This window comes from Gorilla gorilla, chromosome 14 (genome assembly GCF_029281585.2).
Source record: "Gorilla gorilla gorilla isolate KB3781 chromosome 14, NHGRI_mGorGor1-v2.1_pri, whole genome shotgun sequence".
In the NCBI taxonomy this organism is placed as follows: Eukaryota; Metazoa; Chordata; class Mammalia; order Primates; family Hominidae; genus Gorilla; species Gorilla gorilla.
In genome coordinates, this window is record NC_073238.2 from 84,393,873 (window position 1) to 84,413,465 (window position 19,593).

A 19,593-nucleotide genomic window follows, 5' to 3' on the forward strand; every position below is an offset into this window, starting at 1 on the left:
CACAAATCATATACTATATTTAAATTAAGAACTCATGAGTACAATCTTCATTTAGGATGAACCAAGTAATACTAACACACGAGAATGTATGTCCCTTCTATGCTGATTTTGCTGAGGGTTTTAATCATAAAGGGATGCTGAATTGTTTCAAAAGCTTTTTCTGCATCTATTGAGATGACTATGTGATTTTTTGTTTTTAATTCTGTTTATGTGGTGTATCATATTTATTGACTGGCAAATGCAACAAAAACTATGATAAATAGGTGGGACTTAATTAAACTAAAAAGTTTCTGCACAGCTAAAGAAACAAGGAGCGGAGTAAACAGACAACTCACAGAGGGGGAGAAAATCTTCACAATCTATACATCTGACAATGGACTAATATCCAGAATCTACAAGGAACTCAAACAAATTAGCAAGAAAAAAATGAATGATCCCATCAAAAAATGGGTAAAGGACATGAATAGACAGTCTCAAAAGGACATATACAAATGGCCAACAAACATGAAAAAATGCTCAACATCACTAATGATCAGGGAAATGCAAATCAAAACTACCTTACTCCTGAAAGAATGGCCATAATAAAAAAACTAAAAATGATAGAATAAAAAATTAATAAAAACTGATTTTTTATTAATAAAAAAATTAAAAAATAATAGATGTTGGCAGGGATACTGTAAAAAGGGAACACTTTTACACTGCTGGTAGGAATTTCAACTAGTACAACTACTATGGAGAACAGTGTGGATATTTCTTAAAGAACTAAAAGTAGAACTACTATTTGATCCAGCAGTCTCAGTACTGGGTATTTACTCAGAAGAAAAGAAGTCATTATACAAAAAAGATACTTGCACACATGTTTATAGCAGCACAATTAGCAATTGCAAAAATATGAAACCAGCCCAAATGCTCATCCATCAATTAGTGGATAAAAAATTGTGATATATATATATCATATATAGTATTCCATTGCATGTGTGTGTGTGTATGTATAATGGAATGTGTGTATATATATACACACATACACAATGGAATACTATATATGAGATATATATATATATATACACACACTCATATATACTATATATGAGATATATATATATATATACACACACACACACACACAAACACACATACACACACACAATGGAATACTATTCAGCCATAAAAAGGAATGAAATAATATCATTTGCAGCAATCTGGATGGAATTGGAGACCATTATTCTAAGTGAAGTAATTCGTTAATGGGAAACCAAATATTGTGTGTTCTCACTCATAAGTGGGAGTTAAGCTATGAGGATACAAAGGCATAGGAATGATACAGTGGACTTTGGGGACTTGGGAAAAAGGATGGGAGGTGGGTGAGGGATAAAAGACTACAAATTGGGTACAGTGTATACCACTCCGGTGATGAGTGCACCAAAATCTAACAAATCACCACTAAAGAGCTTACTCATTAACCAAACACGACCTGTTCCCCTAAAGCCTAGGAAAATAAAATAGAAGAATAAAAATAAATAAATAAATAAATAAATAACTAAAAAATGGGCAAAGGACTTGAATAGACATTTCTCTAAAGATTATATAAAAATAGCCAGCAAGCAATGATTGGGGAAATGCAAATTAAAATCACAAGGCAGTAGCTATCATCTTATGTCCATTATGAAGACTACTTTCAGAAAAGAAAAGAATATGTTGACAAGGATATTCTGCACACAGTTGGTGGGCATACTAAATGGTGTGGCCCCTATGGAAAACAGTATGGTGCTTCCTAAGAAAAAAAACAAAAACAATTTCAATTACCCCATGACCCAGCAATTCCACTTTTGTTATATATGGTTAAAAGGATTAAAAGCAGCATCTTGAAGAGATATTTGCACATCAATATTTGTAGCAGCATTATTCACAAAAGAAGTGAAAACAACCAGTGTCCATGCGTAGATGAATGGATTAAAAAATATTGCATACACATCCAATACAATTTTGCTCAGCCTTAAAACAGGACATTCTGTCATATACTACAACATAGATTAACTTGGAGGCATTATGTGAAGTAAAATATAGTAGTTACAAAAATTACTGTATAATTCCAGTTACATGTAGCCTCTACAGTAATCAAATTCGTAGAAACAAAAAGTAGAATGTGGTTGCCAGGGGCTGGAGGGAGAGGAAGAAAGGGACTTGTTGAATGAGTATAGAGGTTCAGTTTTGCAAATCAGTTGGCTGCACAACAATGTGAATGTGCTTAACACTACTGAATGTACACTTGGAAATACTGAAGATTGTAAAGTTGATGTTGCACGTTTTTCACCAGAATGTAAAAATAATCATTGATATTACCCTATTATTTTTTAGCTATAATGGCATCATTTTCTGAAATAAACTGTGTTTAATACATTTGACCATGTGTTCATTTTGAGAAAATTCAAATTTCCTAATGTTTCCTTGAGACAAACTGTTTCTTAATATTTTCCTTGGTTGTTAGATTTCAAATATTTTTGGCTACCTAACAATAAAAGTCAATTCCATAGTTTTCATTGTTTTTTTTATAAAAGAAGGTTTTCTTGCCTCTTCTAGCTCCTACACTAGTCTCAGCACTCTTATTAAGCAATGTGTGTTTTCTGGGCACCAATGATAACTGTCTCAAGTGGGTGAATACAGAAGAAACAATAATTAAAATTACATTTGGTGTCAGCATAGTATTATGTTTTTATGGAGATACATACTTCTTTAAATTTGAAAATCAGACAATATAATTGCCTGTCTCTGCAAGTATATACCTTGTTGACTTTATCCTTACATTTGATTTAAAATTTATTAAAAATACACTGATAAATGCAAATTTTTTGATCATTTATTAATTGTAATTAAAATTTACATGGGCCTATTTATTAAGGACATTGTGTAATGTTTCCACTTTGTTTTAAACAATTACAAACATGTGGCTTAAAATAATGTACAGATCAATGTAACAAGTTTGAAAAATGGGCGATGAGAATATGAAGTCTGCCTTCTTTCTAGCAATAATCATAAACACTCCAACTTAATGGATCATATATTTTTCTTTTGAAATTCTAAGTTTGTTTAAGAACAAAACTCTAAAGGAGTTCAACATGCAATGGATATATATATCATTCAGAATCACTAGCTTCCATGCTTACACTGAACTCAACATAAGGCAAAAGCCCAATAATTATACGGAATCTTTGGCTCAGTGTGTTAAAAAAGCAAAGCAACATGGTAAGCCTAGTGAAAACAATCCTTTGTGTTTGCCAGTTTCAGATTGCCAATATGGTTGCAATAAAATTCAACCATTATCTCTGATGAGATATGCAGCTTTGATTAGTAGGACAGTTTGTTTTCTGAATGCAAGATACAAGCATGAATCTGTTTCTCTAATTGTTCTCATAGCTTAGGAAAATGAGGCAGAAGCAGGTTTGTTTTAGTAAAGCATAATTCTGCTTCCCGTTATGACCACATATGATTAGAAAAACAGTAAACCAATCAGATACTGTCAGATGAAATATTCTGTCTTCTACTCTTGGCAATCTCTTGAATATTGCCATAGACTATAAAATGATTGAATGAGTTGTGGTCATGAAACTATCCATGTCACAAATATTGGTCTCTCCTTTCAACTGCTCAAGAAAAAAACAAGCCTTTGGTAACTCTAGTTATTGTATGCTACAATACAAAACAAATTACCAGTAACCATTCCCGAACTAACTAACATATGGCCAGACATTTTTCCTGTATAAGTTTAATGTTTTCTTGTTTCCTACTATTCTGTTTGATCTACTAACTCTTTCAACATCAGTAGGTAACGCTACAGAGATCCTTGTTCTTGAAGAGTTTTCATCTCTGGAACTTCTCATTCTTGCCATTCAATATAAAAATAACCACTCCAGCAAGTAAAATCTTTCCAAGTAAAATATCAATAAGTCAAGGTTGCTTGATGACTACCACACAGGCACCTGCTCTCCCAATATTCAAGGAAGCCATCTGTTAAAAAAGATGAAACACAACTTAAGACAAGTTTTCATAGAAAAATATAAAATTTATATTTTAAAAGATTATCTACATGAAAATCATAAATAAATGTGCTTTAGCCAGAAGTAGTACAATAAAAATGAAAACACTGAAAATGGCATTTTAAAAAAGCCATGATTTGTATATTGAAAATTTTTAAGCCTACAATTTTTATGGAGTTTTAAAAACAGTAATAAAACATTTAATGATTTTTATTGAAATTAACCTGCTATAGAAAAGTTTCCATCAAAGCTCTATTCTGGAGTTTGCATGGACACATTTGTGATAATATTTCATAGTGATAGCTTGGAGTATATTTTAGATGAAATAGCTATTACACTTACTGCAATGATTTTGAAGTTATTTCCCCAGATATTGTATTGAATTTAATGTGTTATTCATTCACTCTAGACAGAGACATACAATGAAATAAATTCAATATTTTGTCATAAATAGGCCATAATTATAATTGCTATATGCTTATTAAAAATTTTCCATCTTATGACAATCACTGAAATGAGAACTGAGTATTTTTTAATAATGCTGAATATGAAAATAGTTAGAAATATATTAAAAATAATAATTTTTACAGAGTTTGTAATGAAAATTTATTTGGAGACAAGCCAACATTTTGATAATTTGAGCTTTTTGATATCAATAATTTTTTATTACAGTTTTCTAAAAATATCAGGGTAGACTAGAAATTACATGATATTATTTCAGAGTGAAAAGAAAGTGTATAAAATGTAAGAAATAAAGTAGCTGCAGACAAAGTAGCCTCAAATCACATGCATTATCTTATTGATTGAAAAAGGACATATTCTTACACTCTAAATATGAAAATTACCTCCATTTTCTACCAGTTATTTTGAATGTATTTATTGTTACCCATCATCCACTGTACGTTAAAAAAATCCACATGCTATTTATTTTTTATTCTTTTAATGGATTATTTGTAAAAGCTAATTTAATGTAACATCACTTGTCTTCCTCATAGAATTATTGCATAAAATGAGAGTAGGGAAGGAGCATGTGAATATATTCATGACATATTTGTGTGAAGAATAATTTTTATAGGTCACCACTCTTATCTTCATAATCACATCTTGTACTGTTATCTCCATGAGAGAGATGAGTGAATACAGTATCGGGAGACAATATGTTAATCCCACAGCATCAATGTATGCAAACCTAAGTTTACCTGACTCCAAAATGCATGTACTTTCCCTGGTCTTTCTTTTATTATCTAATGATTTTCATGGATTGTCTCACATCCGAGTCATTTAAGAAGCATTTACAAAATACAGTCATGCACTGCATAGCTGTATTTTCATCCTTGAGGTTCAGGTCATGGATGAACCACATATACAGTGGTGGTCCCATAAGATTATAATGGAGCTGAAAAATTCCATCGTCTGGTAATGTCATAGCCCTCTTAACATGAAAGCACAACGCATTACTCAAATGTCTGTGGTGAAACTGGTGTAAACAAACCTGTTGTACCACTTTTTTGAAAATGGAAAAAAGCTCATAGAATAAGGATATAAAGAAAAAAAATTATACAGCTGGACAATGTGTTTGTGCTTTAATGTAACTATTACTATAAAAGAGTCCAAAAGTTTTAAAAATTTAAGAGTTTAAAAAGTAAAAAAAAAAATTACAGTAAGCTAAGGTTAATTTATTATTAAAGAAAGAAAAATATTTTAAAATAAGTTTAGTGTAGCCTAAGTGTAGAGAGTTTTTCAAGTCTGCAGTAGCATATAGTAATGTCCGAGGCCCTCACTTTCACTCATGACTCCGTCACTGACTCACCCAGGGCAATTTCTAGTCCTGCAAGCTTCATTCAGGTTAAATAAAAAGAGGTGTGTACCACTTTTTATCTTTTATACCATATTTCTACAGTACCTTTACTATGTTTAGATATGTTAGATACACAAACAAACACCATTCTGTTACAATTACCTAGAATACTCATTACTGTAACATACTTATATAGCTTTGTAGCCTAGGAGCAATAGGCTATATCATACAGCCTCAGTGTGTAGTAGGCCATACCATCTGGGTTGGTCTAAGTATGCTTTGTAATACGTGCACAATGATGAAATTGCCTAAGGATGAATTTCTCAGATTGTATTTCATTTTTAAGGAACACATGACTGTATATGTTCACAAGCCCTATCACTAAATGGAAATGGGATTATATTGGGTAATTGTATTTTTGGCAACTTTCCCAAAGGCTCCCTGATGTCCATTCACTACTCAGTACTGTGTACTAGACTACATATAGAGTGAGTAGCTTAACTTTATATCTTCATCTACATTTATACCTCTATCTCTATATATGCATGTGTGTATGTGTGCATGTGAAAATGAATCCTTTCTGTTTTTTCAAAAAACAAAATGTGATATTCCCCTTGTGTTTCTTATGTCAGTGAATGACACCCCTCTCCATCCAGTTGTTCAAGATAGAATCCTTGACCCTTCTTTTTACCTTACTCAACTCTAAATCTGAATCATCAAGCCCTCTAAATATATCTCCAACAAGTTTAATTCTATCAATTTATTCAGTCTTCCATATAGCTCAGGTTACATAATGTAAACCACATCTATCTCTCAAAACTTAACGATTCTGTTTCTTGCTCAGTGAGACATACCACGTGTTCTTCCTCTGGCTCTTACCAATGATGTTCCTTAAGCCAAAGCACTCCACGTATTTTCATCTGGTTAGCTATTACTCATTTGTCAGGCCTCATTCCACATATTTCCTGAAAGAAGATTTCTCTGCCCAGTGCACTTAAGTTCTATCATAGTGCTATTCTCTTACCAAATAATTAATCATGCTATTTTAAACATTTGGTATTTTTCCACATAAGTACATTTTAAATGTTTAAGAAAAGTTTTCCTTCTTTTCTCTTGGTCCAGATTTATTTAATATATATTTTTAAAAATCTGCCTTTGTTCTCCCTCCAGGGGTTGTACCTTTCAGCATGAATAATATGATAACCTAAAAAGGTTGGCCACAGAACCAATGAAATAAAAGTAACGCTGAATGTAGATATTTCACCAGGCTTCTCTGTAACAAAATTCTCAATATATCATTATCAATATATCTTATATATCTATTGTCTACAAATAAATGAAATGTATACACAAAAAGTACACTTAGTTGCAACAATAGTTCTCAATTTATTTGAGATACATTCATATTACCTCCTACTCCCAGCCAGAAACTATACTAGTCTTTAGAGACAGGTTAATAAATGACACATTGTCTTTGATTCCTTACAACCTGTAGATGAATGCAGCATGATAGTATTATGACAGTATACCCAGATAATACATTATTAAAGGGCAATTTTACTTAGGCTAGGAGAAATGGAATAAAGTTCTCTTTATGTCTTGAAGCACGTGCATTATTTTTTTCAAATCAAACACAAAAAATAAGCTCGGTGTTAAATCACAAAAGTCAAATTTATTTAAAACATACATAGATACACACGTGTATCTATACATATGGTGTGTGTATGCATTCTCTGTAAAACAAAGGCACAAAACTGTTAATCGATTCCTAATCTATTTCCAACTCAAGCTAAACTGAGTTTTTTTTCCAAATATTCACATATTTGGATATTTTAATATAGTTTGCTTATTTATTTTAATAATCAGCCATTTGTGGCTGCTAATATTATATGGAATAACCAATTTAGTCCACTTACAGGACATATGGAGTGAAAGTGACAGGAATTTAGCAAATATGGAAAACTTTTCAAGTAGGCTAGAATCCTGAAAATTTTTAAAGGGATTTTGTGTGGGTCTGCTGCTCATCCCTTGAGAGTCTTAAAAATATAAATAATGAGAAGATACGGAAGCAAAATCTTAAAGTAACTTAACAGTTTTAAATTTAATGTTTATTGTATTAAAATAAAGTTGTTATAAAATATTTTAAATGCTACTTTGCTGTTTGTAAAATACTATATGATCCAAAAAAGTATAATAAAATACAGATGAAGGAAAATGATCTTTAGGAGTCTTTTACCTATTACTATTACATATATTGTTTTGATTTCAATTTTAGAGGATGATAAGCATAATGTCTCTTTATTATAAATATGTATTCAGATATTATATTACATCGTTTGTATAAACATAAACTTCCTTTATTTAATGTTCTTTTAAGTGGAACATTTAAAATACACACCATTTAACTAGTACATTTCCTTAGCAAGTCAACAATCATTAATTAATGCATGCAGGGTTTGCTTTGGAAACACTAGGGACTCAGAAAGGTACAGTCAAAATATATCCTTCGAAATTTTAGTGCAATAATGTGAAAAGCAATCATTACTTGTTTTTTATTTTTTACATACAGTGCTCTCTGAATAAGAAATGCTTCTTCTCTAGCAATTAAAATGTAGAAAATAACAAGACTTAGATCTCTTGATATTTCCCCTTCTTTTCTCTACTCCTTCTTTTTACTTACTTGGCTAAATGTACCTATTTTTGTTGAAGTCAAGAGTTTTCCTTTAGAGGAGAAGAAATTCATAATGCAGGTACCTTAGTCTAGCCATTGGGAATTTGGTTTTGTACTCCGAAGTTAGTCTGACTAAAAAAATATTGTTGCTGAATGCATACCATCAAAACTTGCAAAATCAAGGAAATCATGTTTCATTAAAAGTAAATATATTTAAAACAAATGTACTTTAATCAGGTGTTCAAGTTCTTTAGATAAATTGTAGTCAATTTCTTTGACCAAAATCAGATCCTTCCACCCACTGAGGCAATATGAGGAGATGTGGTTATTATTCTGCTTCAATTAAATAAAGCTTTAGAGCTGCACTGCACTCCTAGATGGAAACTATTTATTTGAACAGTATCTTACTTTTAGATTTCTGGTAAAAGCGAGAAATAATAGAAATATTGAGAGATTTGGAGAAGAATGAAAGTAAAGAGAAATCTAATATGTAAGGACACAAGTCAGAATGCATCGATTCCCTCCATCATAAGCAAGGCCACAGTAGCTATGCAGCTAAGATGTTTTTCACTGTAATTAGTTTGCCCTGGCCTCATCTTCCCATCACACTCACACACACCAACACACATCCTCTAGTTATGTGATTACAATGGGAGCTGCTTCATTCTAGCATGATCCTGAGTCTCTAACTACAGTGTGTGTGTAAGGCATAATGCCTCACCTAAGATAAACCAGTCATGTTACTCCAACTTCCTGGACAAAATGATTGACAAGGAGTGAGCACTCACTACATGACAGGCTATGCAAAGCCCTTTCCTGTTTATTCTTTTAATTGAACTGGGATTTTTAAAAGGTTATTTTCTGTTTATGGCTGTGGGGATTACTACTTGGACTTCCCAGCAGCACCACCAGGTGAAAAATTCTCTCTGCAACAGATAAAAATGGACCTAATAAGCAGTAACAAAAATGAATGCCAGGAAGGTTGATTTCTGCAGCCTTTATATTGTTTCTAAAACCAAACATTATAAGTTAGGGTTTTGTGAACCAATATATTACACTTTTATTTTTTGCTTCAGGTAACTCAAATTCAGATTCTGTTTCTTGTTGTGGAAAATGGAAATCTTATTAAGCATGTATGTTACTTTTTAATATATATTTTATAGGTATTGTAGCAATAAAAGTACACAAGAATGTATAATTTAATGGACTTTTTACAAATCAACACAATATTGGACAAAAACGATCACTTTTGTTTTAGGGTAATTTGACTAGATTACTGTTTGTATACCCCTCCTTCACAGAAAGTAAATGAAATAAATTCTTATCCTTGAAGTGAATTATGCTGATGACAATCTTACCTGTGTCCACTCATTAGTTTGCGGGTCATAGGATTCCATAGTGTTGAGGTATGTCTGTCCATCATAGCCACCAACAGCATATAATCTGTCACCAAGGAGACAGACCCCAACAGCATCTCTGGGCATACTCAAAGGAGCCACCATGGTCCAAGTGTCTGTTTTGGGATCATATCTAAAATTCAATGACAACAGTACATAACATATTCTAATCACATTCAACTTTTACTATAAAAATTTTACTTTTTACAAAGCCTGTCATGAAAAAGGAAACTACCTTTTTTTTTCTCTAAAGGCTCAGTCATTTGAGCAGGTATTCTAGAATGAACATCCATTATGTCTAGCTTTCTAAACTTTAAGGTATTTTAAAAATGTATTCAGACTCATAGATGAATGCAGATTGATTCAACAAAAATAATGTCATGATGTCTTTCTACAAAAAAGTGTCAGATATATAAATAACTATTATCCACAGTAGAATTAGGATATTTAAAACAGATGTATGCAGACTCCTATGGTAATGAAGCAGAAGAAATTGTTAAAAATCTGGGAGCATTGTGGAATACTCGATAGATGAAGTTTCCTTTAAACCAGTTCTGAAAGTCTAGCCTAAATATGCTAGGGAAAAAAAGGAAAGATCTGTGCAAAAATAACTGTAGTGTTTTGTTGTTGTTGTTGTTTTGTTTTGTTTTTTGTTTTAATGCATGGTCCGATTTGAGGAAACAGTTAAGTAGTGTGACTAAGTTCAAGAAAGACTGAGGAAATGGTGTGCCTCAAGATGTAAGTTTTGATTAGCTTATGGGATGTTTGATTCCCTGGGTAAGAAGGTACTTTCAGTTTATTCAATAGAAAAATAGCCTTTGAAACTTGGGGAAATAATTATAACATGAACACAACTGGGTTTAGTGACATTGCTCAGGATTGACAGTGAGGGAGAGACTAATAATTCAAGAGATCAAAGTCAGAAGACTGAACTTACTGTTATTAAATTTAAACAAAAAATTTATTTTCAAGAAAATTCGATAACCATGTACTACATACAGATATTTTATATTTTGAGTAGCCAAACCCTGAAGACTCCTTTAACGAATGTACTCTGAATGAATGAAGAAACCGTACCTTTGCCTTTGGCCCACAATTGCAGGTTCAGATACAAAAACAAAAAAGGGTGGTAAGAACCCAGAAGAATGAATATAAAATAAAACTGTGAGAAAGGATTTTCTGACAAACACAGCAAATAAATTCTTAGTTTTCCTGCTCCACTTTTTTTCACCCATTCAATTTTTAACTCGTAGACTCCTAAAACAAATGAAGAAACAAAAATACCTATACTTTACTGAAAATAAACAAGGTTGTTACAGAAGATCTGGAATTTATATTTCACAGAGAATATTCATATTACCCACAATGTTATGTGAATTTGCACACTGTGGTTGGGGGGTTTGTGCATTGCCAAGATGGTGTGTAAAATGAGCCGTTGGTCGAATGCTAGAAAACCAGGATCACCTTGAAACATAGGCTGCCCAGCACATAAAAATTTAATTTTCAGTTCTGTAGTTAATAAACACAAAACATCGCAGATAGACGCAGACATACATAGACACACACATCAACACAAGTACACAATCTATGCCATCAAAATCTCCTTTAAAAATATTTAAACCTTTTCCACAAGCATTTTGAAATGTGCAAAGATTTTTAAACATGAGAGAATAAAAGATACCACAAGGGATAAAATAGTTCAATCCAGAATGTGGAATATTTTATAAAGTAACTGACTGAATATTTAATAACCAATAGCAAAAGATAAAGAGTAAATAATTAGGAAGAAGTAACTAAGTTAAATGCGAGTTAGAAATATAACAAAATATAGTGAGTAGCCCTTACTTGGATCCTAGTTCAAACAGACCAACTGTTAAAAAAATGTTTGAGACATTTTGGAATATCAGTGAGAACCCAAGCATTACCTTTTAATAAGCAATTATTGAAGTTTTTATTAGCAGAATAATAACATTGGAGTTACATTAAAAAATAAAGTCCTTATTATTTTTGTTTGTTTCTGGAATAATTCAATAATGTTTTGGGTTGAAAACATGTTCAGAAATTTCTCTACAAAACTTTAGGGAAAAAAGGAAGGACAGAGGGCAGAAAAACGGATGAAACAATAAGAACAAATTTGTGATAGTTGTTGAAGCAGGGTAATGATTATAGGGGAGTTAATTGTATCAGTTGCTTTTTGTTTGTCAGAAACTTTTTCTAGTACAAATAACTTTAAAGTGAATAATTTATATAGAATACAGTCTGGATTTTGTCATCATCCTGTCACACAAGCAGTTTTTCTGAATTCATATTATCCTCATTTAATTGTTATTCAGCTGTATAGAATTACGTTAAATATTGTCTGCAAAGCAGACTTTATCAGTTGCAAATATATACTTTTTTATATCATGTTGCAAATATAAGTATATATATATATACTTAATAGGTCATGGGAACTGAGAAAACAGCAAACGTTAGTGTGCTAAGCAATAATAAACTAATTTCCAGAGGTTTAGTTCTTCAAGTGAAACTCAAATGTTGCAGGGGAAATTTTAAGAATACTCATTTGTCCTATATTTTGATACATATTTAAAAAATACTAACCTGCAATCAGAAATATATACATATATATTTTAAATTTTCTAAAAAGTAATTTTACAATTTTAATGCGTTTGTTGGAAAATACAAATCTTTGAATTAGATGTGCCTGTTTTCAGTAGTAGGTAACATATCTGAAATGTGTAATAACTACATTTTAATTAATATCTGGTAATGGTAATAATATTTAAATTTATATTTTACCAGTAAAACGAAACCAAAACAAAATCTGAGTCACCTGACATAGACACACTCAGATGTTTAGGAAGAGAAGAGATCACACAAATTTAAAATCTCCCAGTAGCCATTGTTCTTGTTCTCAAAATGATGACTTTAAATTGATTTTTCTATATTCAGGAACTCAGGGATTCACCTCTCAGCCTGGGACATACAAAGTTATTATCCCCAAAATGAAATAAGCAATCTACAGATGTATAAGCATTGTCCAAACATTCACTAATAGTGAACTCTGTCATTTTCAGGTTATGTTTCTGAAAAACTTGAATTCTAAGCAGCCATTTTTTGCCTCTAGTTGCCAGTTTTGCTTGTTTGTTTGTTTGTTTTTTTAATAAGGTGATGGGTGTGGGGTCTTACTGTATTTAGGCTGTCTGCCTTTCCTGCATCTTACCTTGGCCTTCCTGGTCAGAGTGTGAGCTCCGTATCAGAGACTCTATTAAGGTTTATAGTCCTCAGGCAAAAGAAGGGCCAGTATATAGTGGTTAAAATTAGCTACAAAATGAAAACTCGTTAAAGGCATATGATAGTCACAGAATAAAAGTTAATTTCTCTTTGTAAAACCAAATTGAATTTTTTAAGAAACCATTAATTTTTCAAGCATTAGTGTCATTTTCATACTTTAAGGATAATAATTGGCCTTAACATTTTTGAGGAAAATTGTTTTAAATATAAAAACATTACTTTGTTAACAAATAGAATTGAGAATGTTTCTTTTCCCAAGTTTGTACAGGAGATATTTAGATAGACAGCAGTTAAACAATAAAGAAGTGGTTTATAGTCCAGTAGGTTTGCCTGTAAAACAAACAAAATCAAATTAAAAACCAAAGAAACAAAAAAAGAAATAAATGAAGGTCCATGCTGTGAGAATGGGTAGCCTGCTTCAAAAGAGTGGCACATAGATTTCAAGTACATCAATCACAAAATCTATATATTAATTAATTTTAAGAAATTAGATGTGAATTGAACAATCAAGAGTGACAATAGTGTTGGCTAAAAATAAATACTTTTATTTTTTCCTGTAAAGAAAACCAACATTTACCAGGTTTCATGACATTATCAAAAGAAATGTTCCTAGACTTTAAAAACTATTTATATTCTGAAAATATAAAACAATTAATTTCAATACAAATTATTTGTTTATAACTGCATAACGGTAATAATGTTCCTAATAAACATTTTCATTCAGATGTTTGTATATGTATGCATTTCTAAAGGATATTAGCAATGGGATTTCTGGGTCAAAGGGAGTGTATACTTTGAAATGTGGTAAATGTTGACAATTGGTATTACAAAGAGGCTGTGTTAATTTACACTCCACTCCTACCATCAGTGTAATGAGCATGTCAGTTTTTCTACATTCTCTCCAACATGCAGTATTATGTGTATTATGTGCTTTCACATTTTAGACTTTCTGGTGGGTAGGTGATGGTATACTATTGTAATTTTAATTTGCATTTCCCTGACGACTAATGCCATCCAATCATTTTTTTTTTCCCAGTAGTCATTGCCTATTTGGATATCACCTCTTGAAGAGTTCTTGTTCAAATCTTCTGCCTAGTTTTTCTGTTCTTTTAAAAATGATATCTAGAATTTGCCTATATATTGGAAACAATGCTTTTGTTGGTATATATATTGCAAATAGTTTCCCCACTCTCCAACAAATTTTACCCTCTAAATGGTATCTTCTGAAGACATTTTACTGTCATATTTTCTTTATAGATGATCCTATGTAGGTCCAGGTTAAGAAGTCTTTCACACCTCATTTTTTTTTTGAAGGTGATCTCCTGTGTTGTATTCTAACAGCTTTATTGTTTTATGGGTAATATTTAAATCTAAAATCCAGCGTGAGTTGATATTTAATGTGATATGCAATAGAGGGTAAGACTACAATTTTCCACATGAGATATCCAAATCACCCAGCCACATTTGTCATACTGGCGGCCTTTCCTCACTCCTCTTTGGTTTCTCCTTTGCCATAATCAAGATTCTTCATATGTGTGATTTTGTTTCTGAACACAAATCTATTCCATTTGTCTATTTATTTATAGTGTATTGTTACTACAATGTCTAGTTAAAATAATTTAATAATAAGCCTTTATATATAGTTTTTCAAGGTTTTCTTGGAACTTAGGACCCTTTTCACTTTTATTTAAATTTAGGATCATATTTCCAATATACACACAACCACAATCAAACTACATGAAACAATTTTAATTTAAAAAAGACTGCATTAAATTTATAAATTTTGTTTGCTTTTTGTTTTTTTTGGGGGGTTTTGTTTGTTTGCTTGTTTGTTTTTGAGACAAGGCCTCAGTATGTCACCCAGACAGTGGTGCAATCTCGGCTCACCACAACCTCTACCTCTGGTGCTCAAGCAAACCTTCCACCTTAACCTCCAGAGTAGCTGGGACTACAGGCACATGCCACCATGCCTAGCTAATTTTTTATTTTTATTGTTTTTAAATTTTAGTGAGATGAGATCTCACTATGTCATCCAGTCGGGTCACAAATTCCTGGGCTCAAGTGATCCACCTGACGTGGCTTCCCAAAGAGCTGGAATTAAAGGCATAACCCATCATGCCCAGCCCAATTAATTTTTGTATATTGACTGAGTATATAGCAATCTTATTAATTCAATCTAACAGTTTCTAGTTTGATTCATATGAAATTATTCGATATTTATCACATAATCTTGAATACTGGCATTGTTATTTATTCCTTTCCAATTGTTGGCAATTTGCTTTCTTTTTATGCCTAACACTGGCTAGCTGTTCTGTTAACATGTCTAATAAAAATGGTATTAGCAGTCATTTTTTTCTTCTCATTCTAATGAAAATCACAAAACATTTCAATATTTGACTATGAATATTTTGTAGATTCTCATTATCAAATTAACAACATTAGTTTATTTTTCAAATTTGGTGAGCATTTTTTATAATGACTAGATATTGACTTTTATCATTTTTTCACTTATTCAGATATTCATTTAATTGTCATTGTATTAAGTTACATTTATTACTCTTTTCAATATTAAACCAAATGTGCCTTTATGTGATAAACTCACTTGGATTTATATACATGCTTTATCAAACTGATTCTGTCCTAAGAGAACTCTAAGAATTAAAGTTTTAGGGTAGATCCTAATATATTTGAAATGAGAATAATTTTTTTCATATTTTAGTTTATAACATATAACTTTCTAAAAAAACATATAAATAATGGTAGTGGTATAATGGTTATCCTTATAGACAATATTTGTTGGTATACATGGTATTTCTACCAAATTTTACGATATTCTGGGTCATAGAGTAAACCTCAAATGGTTAGAAAACCTTGAAATAGTTTTGAGTTCACTGTTAATTTTAACCCCAAGACAGAGGAGAAAGCAGTCAGCACAATGTTAGAAAAAAATCTCCTCAACATATTCAGGGTGTTTCAGGCTCTTATGCTGATGATGTGCTTAATGTCTATTTTAAATGTGTAGTCTTTTTTGATATACTTATTGATACTCTCCCAACTTTTTAAATCGCCTCCTTAAAAATATAATGGGCATAGAATAATCCAGAAAGGAAGATGGAAAAATAAATTTCTGCTTCCCTTCTCAATATCTGTTGTTCATTTTCAATGCAAAAAAAAATTTTTAAGTTATTTTGATTTCAACTTCTGTATAATGATAAATGAAAAGTTCTATTTTGACTTACGTCATATTCTATTACATCAATTTTTCAAGGTTGAGGAGAGGAGAAATGAGTTGTTGACAGAACAAAAAGAAAACAAGAAAAAGCTAAACAGCTCTTTGACTCCTTTCAGATGTAGTTGTCACAATAAACCTTTAAAAATTATTTTAACTACTGTCAGTCAGCAGAACATGGATTATACCCAGGAAATCCGAATGCCAGTTTAAACAAACTTAAAAATTGGATACGCTTAACAGTTCAAAACTAAAGAACAATAGATTATTTATATAATCACTTCCTCTACTAATATGACAGAAAACCTTAATTAGCACTATAAATCCAAATTATTTTTATTTTATTTTATTTATTTATTTATATATTTTTTGAGACAGGGTCTCACTCTGTTGCCCAGGCTGGAGTGCAGTGGCAAATGATGGCTCACTGCAGCCTCAACCTCCCCAGGCTCAGGTGATCCTCCCATCTCAGCCTCCCAAGTAGCTGAGGCCCCAGGCATGTGCCACCACACGTCACTAATTTTTGTGTTTCTAGTACAGATGGGATTTTGCTCTGTTGTCCAGGATGGTCTCAAACCCCTGAGCTCAAGCAATCCACTGTTCTCAGCCTCCAAAGGTGCCAGTGTTACAGGTGTAAGCCACTGCACCCGGCCGATATCCTTCTATCTATATAGAATAATGCTTGTTTCATTTATTCGTGCATATTTGTATTTCCACAGAATCCTTCTTCCTCAAAACATGCAGATAAATTATCATGATGCCAGAAGAATTCTGGGCAGCATATCTAAGGACAGCAGGTTATTCTGTCACCTACTTTCTCTGTCACTCCTCATAAGCCATTGAGGGAAACAGCAAATCACATAACTAAATTGGTATAGCTATTGTATCAGCTACAATTGCTGCATCTACTTATAAAGCACGGCTCCTAAATACTTAGGTTAGCATAGAATCCTTGATATGGTTAGGCTTTGTGTCCCCACCCAAATTTCATTTTGAATTGTAATCCCCAGGTGCTGAGGGAGAAACTTGGTGGGGGGTGATTGGATAATGGGGGTGGTTTCCCCCACGCTATTCTTGTGACAGTGAGTGAGTTTCCATGAGATCTGGTGGTTTTATAACTGTTTGGCAAGTTCCTCCTTCGTGCACTGTCTCTCTTGCCTGCTGCCATATAAGACATGCCCGCTTCCCCTTCTCCCATGATTGAGGCCTCATCAGCCATGTGGAGCTATGAGTCAATTATACCTCTTTTCTTTATAAATTACCCAGTCTAAGGCAGTTTTATTATTATTATTATTATTTTTTGAGACGGAATCTCGCTCTGTCGCCCAGGCTGGAATGCAGTGGCACGATCTCGGCTCACTCTAAGGCAGTTCTTTATAGCAATGTGAAAATGGACTAATATAATCCTCATATTAACATGGTCTATCCAAAATCTGAGCATAATTGCTAGCCAATAGCAAACATTATGAATGCACAGTAACAGAAAAACAATGACAACAACAAACTAGCTAGTTCTTTCACGCTGAACTCATGCAGCTGACTCCAGCAATAATATATCGAATGAGAAAAGGTTTGGGGGAGGAAGGGGAAGGGGGAAAGGGAGAAGAAGCACATCACAATAATATATCAAAATTATTTTGATACTCGTTTGTTAATAGTGTTTAGATAAGATATAAGGATATACTTTTCAATTAGTATTTGAACATTTGCTTACCTCTTGAGGCCCCATCTATCTCAAAAATTTTCTGCTTAAAGTGTATGGAAATAATACTCCGCCAAGATGAGGCAAATGCAAATTTGGATTTGCAATACCAAACAAATTTCTACCAAATTTTATGATATTCTGGGTCATAAAGTAAACCTCAAATGATTACATTTGCCTTTCCATGAGTCCATCTCAACATCCACCCATCCTTCCGCTCTTATCAATCTATCTATCCATTTATCTTCTATAATTTCTCTATCAATTCATTTGTCGGTATAACAACCTATTTACAGTTTATCTCAAGAAAGTTTTCCTTGTGGAAATATTGAGGTTCATTTTTCTTAGTGTCTGACTGATTCAATACATTCTTGTTATGTGCCTATTCTGTGCCAGAAATTGTACCAAGCACAGGAATATAGAGATGGGTGGAAAGCTATCTTGGGCAGTATCAGCACATGGCACCTAGTTTAGTGAAAAAAAAAAAAGATGTAAAAAGAATTTTAATTATAATGTTAATAATCGGTACAAAGAAATAAAACTCAATTTTTCTTTCTGGTCAAATTTGCAATGTGAAATGATCCCTCTGGCAACTATAAGAAGAATGAATTAGAAGATGCAGAAATGGGTATTACAAAGTCTGGTATAGAAGGTTCCTATTATCTTGACACCCCTCTTTCACCAGCCCTCATTACCGGGATGCAGATGTGAGGGCAAAGGTGGTTCTGATCTATTTTTACTCAGCAGTGGGACTGATGCCTTTGAGCATATTTTCTGATCTGTTGCCTAGATTCCAATTTTGTTTGGTATCTTAAAGATTTACTTATTTATTTGTCTCTTTCTTCTAATACTGTAAGCTCTGTATAGCATAGTGCCAAATACATGAAAAACAATAGTTGCTGACTAAATAGGTAAATGAATGAATGTTCTTTGCCTAATAGATGACATCTTCTGGACCTAACTTCTCCTGAAACTCAGTGCACATTTTGGACACTGATTTTTCCACCAAGATGCTCTTACTAGGGTGAGGCTCAGTCACAAAATTAGTTTTCATCTGTTCCATCAACTATTCTAAAGTCCTCATTCTCATTCAGTCCCTGCCTTCTACCTTCTCTGATTTGAGGTGCCAGTGTTATTTGTGCTTAAGACAGCCTGAGTGCAAATAATTTTTGATAAACTTTATATAACTGTACTTAACACCACCATTATATAATAGCTTACATTTCTATAGGAAATCATTGTGATATAATAAAATGTGATCTATCCAGCTCTCTACAAAACATAGCATTGCACACTATTCTTGCTATTTCTAATGATGTTTGCCTATGATTATATACTACAAAACATTTTTACATTCTATGTGCAAAATGGTTCCACAGAGGCACAGTTGCATATCTTGATTTATTGAGGAGTTACATGTGAAATCAATATAGAAAATATGTTATAAAAAGTGCAAAAGTGCTATTAATCT

General features: G+C 32.4%; 1 protein-coding gene across 2 annotated transcripts in view; it reads right to left on the minus strand.

The window, feature by feature from the left end:
• Positions 1 to 2,835: 2,835 nt before the first annotated feature.
• KLHL1 (kelch like family member 1) overlaps positions 2,836 to 19,593 on the minus strand; it is a 413,680-nt gene continuing 396,922 nt past the window's right edge. For both annotated transcript variants that reach the window (XM_019039881.3, XM_063697407.1), the window contains exons 10-11: positions 9,859 to 10,030; positions 2,836 to 4,002 (exon numbers count right to left, since the gene is read on the minus strand). In XM_019039881.3, coding sequence (XP_018895426.1) covers positions 3,943 to 4,002; positions 9,859 to 10,030 — 232 coding nt within the window. In that variant the 3' untranslated portion in view covers positions 2,836 to 3,942. The remainder of the gene's footprint in view (positions 4,003 to 9,858; positions 10,031 to 19,593) is intronic.